The sequence below is a fragment of the Aquarana catesbeiana genome, linkage group LG08 (genome assembly GCF_042186555.1).
Source record: "Aquarana catesbeiana isolate 2022-GZ linkage group LG08, ASM4218655v1, whole genome shotgun sequence".
Lineage (NCBI taxonomy): Eukaryota > Metazoa > Chordata > Amphibia > Anura > Ranidae > Aquarana > Aquarana catesbeiana.
This window is the reverse complement of record NC_133331.1, coordinates 22,294,384-22,301,902: the sequence shown is the minus strand read 5'-3', so window position 1 is coordinate 22,301,902 and position 7,519 is coordinate 22,294,384. Positions and strand designations below refer to the sequence as shown.

The 7,519-nt window shown below is 40.7% G+C and overlaps 1 protein-coding gene across 1 annotated transcript; it reads right to left on the bottom strand.

Moving 5' to 3' along the window:
* Positions 1-799: 799 nt before the first annotated feature.
* On the bottom strand, positions 800-1,738 carry LOC141106644 (olfactory receptor 1J21-like). The gene has a single exon (XM_073597588.1). The coding sequence runs from the start codon at positions 1,736-1,738 to the stop codon at positions 800-802; it is 939 nt and encodes a 312-aa protein (XP_073453689.1).
* Positions 1,739-7,519: the final 5,781 nt, after the last annotated feature.

Here is a 7,519-nt window from a genome sequence, read left to right as displayed (position 1 = left end):
GGATTATGGGAGATCCTTTGACATGGCTGCAGTTGCACTCCTCAAGAGCAGTTGCTCCAGAGCTTAGTCAAAGAGCAGAAGCTCTGCTGACTTTCACCATCCAATCACATGCAAGAAAAAATGCAGTTTTTTTGTGCGTGCACGTGTTTGAGTGTTCTTAGCAAACAGAAGCTTAACCTCATTTACTAAGCTCTGAGGGAAACTACCCTTGCAGAGCGTAACTGCACTTTGCAAAGTGCACAGTCTATTTGCCTTTAGTAAATTAACCCCAAAGAGTGCTCTAGGGAGCACAGTTGGTGAAATTCAAGAGTTTCTGGAAAAACTAGGGAAAGAAGACTGAATTTAAAAAAACAGCATTGGTTTATTTGACCATTAAACATTAAAAGAACAACCAGATCTGTTCCTGAGGTTCTAACAGGCCCACTTTAGCTTTGTTGAAGGGGACCATATAATCCTCCAAGATGCTCAAGCTTGTCCCAGTGACATGTTATGATTCAATATTTTTTTGACCTCTCAACATTTCGTCTGGTGCCTGTACCTGATGAATGTTAGTTTTTGCTCTGATATAGAGATGATGGGTTCAGAATCTGAATCATTTGGAATGAAGTGATATAGAACTTTTATGGCATGAAATGTGTGATTGACAGAGTTACAGAAACTGAATGATGCTATCAAGTCAGCATGGACCAAAACCCTTAACGAGAGTTCCCAGCACCATGTCAAATCCATTTTATAAACATTTTGGCACTAACTCCCAATGACTCTGATGAAATAGATCAGTTAGATTTTGAAAAACTGTTCAACTAAAACACAGTAACTTCCTTGTCAAAGTTCTTATAGCCTTTGAAATATCTTTGTTCCTCAGAGTGTAGACAAATGGGTTGAGTGTTGGAACAACAGCTGTATAGAGCAATGACAACAACTTGTCCAATTCCCTAGAATGCTTAGACTTTGGTTTGGTGTACAGTATAATGATTGGACCAAAGAATAATATTACTGTGGTAAGGTGAGAGGAGCAACTAGAAAAAGCTTTGCGTCGCCCTTTTGATGACTGAATATTCAGTATGGCAGAGATGATGAATACATAGGAAGTTATAATGAACAAAAAAGGTAAAGTTGCCAACAATATAATCTGAGATACCAGAAGTATGTTTCTGCTTGAAGGATCATTAGAGGAAATGGAGTACAATATTTTCTGATCACAAAAGAAGTGGTCAACATTTTCTGTGGAACAGAAAGATAACACAGATGTAACCAGCACATTGATTACTGCATCGATCACAGATATAAGACAAGTGGACATTGCCAATGAAAGGCATACATTTTTGCTCATCAGTAAAGAATACTGTAAGGGCTTACAGATCGCCACGTATCGGTCATAGGACATGGAGGTCAACACAAAAATATCAAAAGCACCCGACAATGCAAAGAAGTATACCTGAGTCATACAGGCAGAGAAAGACATCCGGTGGTCATGTGTTAGGAGTATGGAGAGAAGTTTTGGAAGAGTAACTGAAACATGTAAAACATCAGCTATGGCAAGATTACCCAGGAAGAAATACATTGGAGTATGCAGCCGAGGAGCCAAACACACCAGTAGAGCAATGGTCATGTTGCCAACAACAGTCGTCAGATACATCCATAGAACTGCAGTAAAAAGGATACAGTTTTCTGTTTCGGTGGTGGAAAATGCTAAAATGTAGAACACATTTCCTGTGGTGTTCCAGCATTTTTCCATCTTTCCTGTCTGGACTAAAGAAGATGTAATTGTTTATTTAATATGAATAATATGCTTACCATTATGTCCAGGTCGTGATATGGCTATGAACAGTCAGCCATTTCTTTATCGTACATCACGGGACATAGAGCAGGCTATATATACATTACTAACTGGGTTATGCACCATCTATAGGTGAATGGACACTGGCAGACAAAAAATATAGACAGGAAGTCCCCCTCTATATAACCCCTCCCATACAAGAAGTACTTCAGTTTTTTTGCCAGTGTCTTGAAAGGTGGATGGGAACGTTTGTTTGAGCTCTCTATGAGTTACATATTATGGTCCCGGGACGGTTCCTGAGAATCAAGGGACAGTTTTCTTTATCGGATCCATTTAAAAATTTCGATATGCTAAGATGAGTGGTACCCGAACCTCGCAAAGAGGATAAGAAGATTCAGTAAGGTTTTGCCTGTAATTGGAACCTCAGGGCGCTGGACCCTGCGTAGTGGAATCCTGGGTACTACACAGCTCTGGTAAGGCAACTCCTGCGGGGTGCTGTACAGATCCAAGGGAGTGGACCCTCATAATAACAAGGGTACCCAGTCCTTGAAGGTCCTTGGGTGACAAAGCCCGCTGTGATGGATGAAGGTTGGACCTCTGTCTTGCGTCAGGGTCCTGCGGCGGGAGTGGTGAGTAGCCTCTGTGCAAGCAGGGGCATGTTTTATTTCCATTTCCCATGCAACATGTGTTTGTTTGTGGCTGTTATTTTGTAAAAAATAAAAATAAACGGACTGTGCTTGACATATACCCCTGTTTCTCTTATGAAGAAGCAGGCCAGTTGGTTTAGGAAATGCATTAAGAAGTTCCTCCACCAAACAAGTCGACAAGGGTTAACACAGTATATATTTGATGCTGTATATTTATAGACAAATCTAAGTTGATGGTACCCTGTTTCCCCAAAAATAAGACCTAGCGTGATTGTCAGTGATGGCTGCAATATAAGCCCTACCCCCCAAATAAGCCCTACCCTGTTTCCCCGAAAAATAAGCCCTACCCTGAAAATAAGACCTACAAGGACTTTAACTAGGGCTTATTTGGGAGGTAGGGCTTATATTGCAGCCATCACTGACAATCACACTAGGTCTTATTTTCGGGGAAACAGGGTAGTAGGAATGATAGGGCATACGTCTAGTGGAATTGGTGAAAATTAAGGCAATGTGAGTTGTGTCAGAGCCATTTGCTGGGGAGAAGAGCTGGAGATGCATTCCACATTAGACATGTGCACTGCCAAAAAATGTGTTCGTTTTCCTTTCATTCATTTTTTTTTCGTTTTTCAGGTTATTCGTTATGAACAATTCGTAAAGTTCGAATATTCGTAAATTAGAAAATGAGTACATTTGTAAATTTGTAAATTCGTAAATTTGTAAATTCATAAATTCAAAAATTCGTAAATTTGAAAATCTGAAAATGAGAAAGAAAATCCGAAAATTTAAAAGAATAACTAAATAACTAATATTAACTAACTATTAAATTATAGGTATTGGAATTTCCTTTCAAATTTAGCTGTTAGTGAGCGTAACGAATACTAATTTATCCAAAGTTATTATCCGAAATAATGAATGCCACATCTAAGCAAATGGAATGGAATGAATTAATAATAAATAATAATAATAATAAAATATATATTATTATTATTGCTATTTATTATTATTCATTTGTTACATTCCACTCGTTTAGATACGGCATTCGTTATTTCGGATAATTTGTAACTTTGGATAAATTCGCATTTGTTACGTTCACTAACAGCCATATTTGAAAGGAAACTCCAATATCTATAATTTAATAGTTAGTAATAGTTAAGTTATTATTAGTTAGTTATTATTTCAGATTTTCACATTTTCGGGTTTTCCGGCTTTTGGATTTTCGAATTTCCAAATTTTTTAATTTCCAAATTTTTTCATTGGCAGATTTTTGAATTTAAGAATTTTTAAATTTATCATTTTACAAATTTTCGGAAATTCAAATTTACCAATATTCGGAAAAATTTGTTTAACGGGTTTTCGTTAATTCGGATATTTCCGAATTAACAAATTTGTCTAAATTAGTTAAAAAATGAATTTGGAATGAAAAAAATTGCACATGCCTATTCCACTTAGAGGCTGTTGTGCTCATGGGCATTATCCATCTGCACTGTATACCCTTCTATAACCTGGAGGTCAGCTTTTGGTGGAACTTGTATTTTTGAAGGTGGTGAAACACATTGGAAAAGCACCAGATACGGTTGGAGTATTTCACAAGCACTAGTTTAACCACTAGCCAACCAGCCGCCACAGCTATACTGCGGCAGGTTGGCACGGCTGCTATACGTCGGCTCTTTAAGGTGCTATAGCAGGTGTGCACGCGCCCGCAGCATGTCCCCGGAGCCGATGCGCGTGTCTGGCGGGCACAATGTCCTCCGGGCACTCGTGATTGCTCCTGAGAGAACGAGAACAGGGATTTGTGTGTGTAAACACATAAATCCCGTTTCTATCAGGGGAGTAGAGACAGATACTAAATAGGAACAACGATCGGTCTCCTCCCCCAGTCAGTCCCATCCCCCACATTTCTGTCATTTTGCACATTTGAAATATATTCACAGATGGATTATTTATTCACATAAGCACTTTAGCTGAGCATTATGCCTAAGTCTGGTTTCACCACGCAGCACAGATCAGGGGGTCCAGTGCGTCCCCGTTCACCTTTGCAGGTCGGATTTCAGCCTGAATTTCTGGCTGAATTCAGACCTGAAATGGACCAGAAGACGCACAATACTCCTGTGCAATTCGCTCCAGAGATGTGTGAACCAGCTCCATAGAGAGCCGGTCACAATCTCCTGACATGCGGCTCTTTGTTCTGGCATGGATTTTAAGGGGAACCCCCACGTCGAAAAAACGTGGCCCCCCACCCTATGTGAATGAGTATCGGGTTGATTGTACCCCTACCCATTCACCTAAAAAAAGTGTCAAAAATAAAAAACAGAACACATGTTTTTAAAGTAATTTATTAGGCAGCTCCGGGGTCTCTTCTGACTTCTTCTCCGGCTCTTCTGATGACATCTTCTGCCTCCTCCGCTGATGTCTTCTGCCTCTGCTGGTTCTTCTCCCCTCTCCGAGTCTTCTTCACTGATGTCTTCTAGCCCTCTCCAGTTCTTCTCCCTCTGTCTGCTGTCTTCTGCCTCTACTGGGTCTTCTCCACTATCTTCTCGCTCTTTTGCTGGGTCTTCTCTGCTGTCTTCTTCCGATGTAGACTCAATGCTCTCTCCCGTTCTAATGCTGGGTGGGTGCACGGTGTGCCACTACTTATATTGGCATGGGGTGGGGTCACCGGATGCATGCCCCTTATGACATCACCGTCCATCATGCCCCGGGTGGTGACATCATGAGGGGTGGGGCCTCCGGATGACGTCACACGGTGACCCCGTCCCATGCCAATATAAGTAGTGGCACACTGCACACCCAGCTTTAGAGCAGGACAGAACATCGAGTCAACATCAGAAGAAGAACAGAAGAAGAAGAACAAAGGGAGAAGACAGCGGAGAAGACCCAGCAAAAGAGCGAGCAGATAGCGGAGAAGACCCGTAGAGGCAGAAGACAGCGGTCAGAGGGAGAAGAACTAAAGAGGGCTAGAAGACATCATCAGAGAGCAGAGAAGAACCGGAGAAGGGAGAAGAACTGGCAGAGATGGAGGAGGCAGAAGAGCCGGAGAGGGGAGAAGTCGGAAGAGACCCCGGAGCTGCCTAATAAATTACTTTAAAAACATGTGTTCTGTGTTTTATTTCCAGATTCCGATAAGCTCCCCGCCCGCAGACCCCAACTACCAATGGCCGGGGTTGTCTGGAAGAGGTGCTTGTCCTTATCAGGGCCCCCCTGCCTCAAAGCACCCACCCCCCATGTTGAGGGCATGTGGCCTGGTACGGTCCAGGAGGGGGGGGGTGCTTGCTCGTCCTCACCCCCTTTCCTGACCTACCGGGCTGTGTGCTTGGATAGGGGTCTGGTTCCCCCTTAAAATCCATACCAGACTGAAGGGCCTGGTATGCTCTTGGAGGGGGAACCCATGCTGTTTTTTTGGCGTAGAGTTCCCCTTCAAGATTATCAGAGCACAAGTCACACGCCAAAGTTGAATCAGTTAATATGGTGATCCGACTTTGATCTGACTTTAGTAATACTCAATGGGCTAAAGTAGGATCAAAGTCAGACCAAAGTAGTGCAGGGACTACTTTGAAGTCGGCGCGACTTGAAGTCGTACTAATATGAACAGTAGTCATTGGAAATTGTGGGGGAAGGCTTGTCATATGACTTTGCAGTCCCAAATTGTAGGACAAGATGTACAAGTGTGAAAGGGGCCTGAAAGAGACAACGCATCTACCGCATTTTGAACTGGTATATATTGTATTCAGATATATTGTTGCAGCAGTCTTTATATTGTTATTTTGACACAGAGCACCGATTGAAAGATTTATTTTAGTAATTAAAAAAATAGATAATGATAGATTTTCTTTAAAGAATAACTAAATCCAAGAATACAAAAAGGTTATACATTCCTGCTTACCAGTCCTTAGATGTGTTGGCTAAATAAACTTTCATTTTTCAGGCTAAGAATGTTTTCAATAAGTGCAGAAAATACCTGTTGATCTTACCAGAAATGCTGTGTCCTTGTCACTTCCCATGAGCTGATCTCCTTGAATAAATTAATAGTCCCTCAGTCTAATGGAGATAAAGAGAAGAGGACATTTTTGAAACCCATCCTGAGTGACAAAAACTTCCTCCATACATAAAGTAGAGAAGTGAGCATAGCTACCCAGGAAAAAGAGCTTTAAGGAGTTGTGCCTGTATTTACCTGCTCTGTGCAATTGTTTGGCACAGAGCAGCCCACTAACAGCCAAATTTGAAAGGAAATTACAATAATTGTAATTTAATAGTTAGGTATAGTTAAGTTATTATTAGTTAGTTATTATTTCAAAGTTTCTAACTTTTGGGGTTTTCGAATTGAAGAATTTATGAATTTACGAATATTCGAATTTACGAATATTCGTAAAAAATCGTTAAACGGGTTTTTGTTAATTCGGATATTTCTGAATTAACAAATTTGTCGAAATTCGTTAAAAAAAACTAATTTGGAACAAAATGAATTGTACATGTTTATTGGGGAAGCTGCGCGTGTCACTATGGGCCATACAGGCTATACACAGTATATGCCCATCTGTAATAATTTTAATCTTCCAGGAGTAAATAAATACAGGTTTTGACTGTTGGAAACAATCTGATCTTTTATATCTTCGTCAACTATATAATAGAGGTACTGGTAATGGATGCTATCTTTTGACCTTATTGTAGAGCAGTACCACTTGTCGAATAAAGTATTTGCCCAGTACTTACAGCTTTGCCAGGCATTGCAGTCTCAGACTCATTTAGATCCCATATATTTTCACTTTTCAAACAATATTTCGATGGTAGTGACACCGTCTGAATCTAAAAAGGGTCTAATTGGTGATTTATATGAAGGTTTAGTGGGGGCAGTTAGCTCTAAAACTTTGATTAAATGCAGACAGACATGGAGTCAAGATATGCGATTTAGATGAGGATCAATGGATAGCGGCGTTAAAGCTCCTTCCAGAAGTTTAACTTTCCTCCTCACAAAAGCTGACACAGCTTTATATACTCCACAGAGTCTATTATACCCCCTCAAAAATTGTTCTTTTGGGGTCGTTGACACCTAATTGCCCTCATTGTTATATGCATACAGGCACATTAATTCATATGT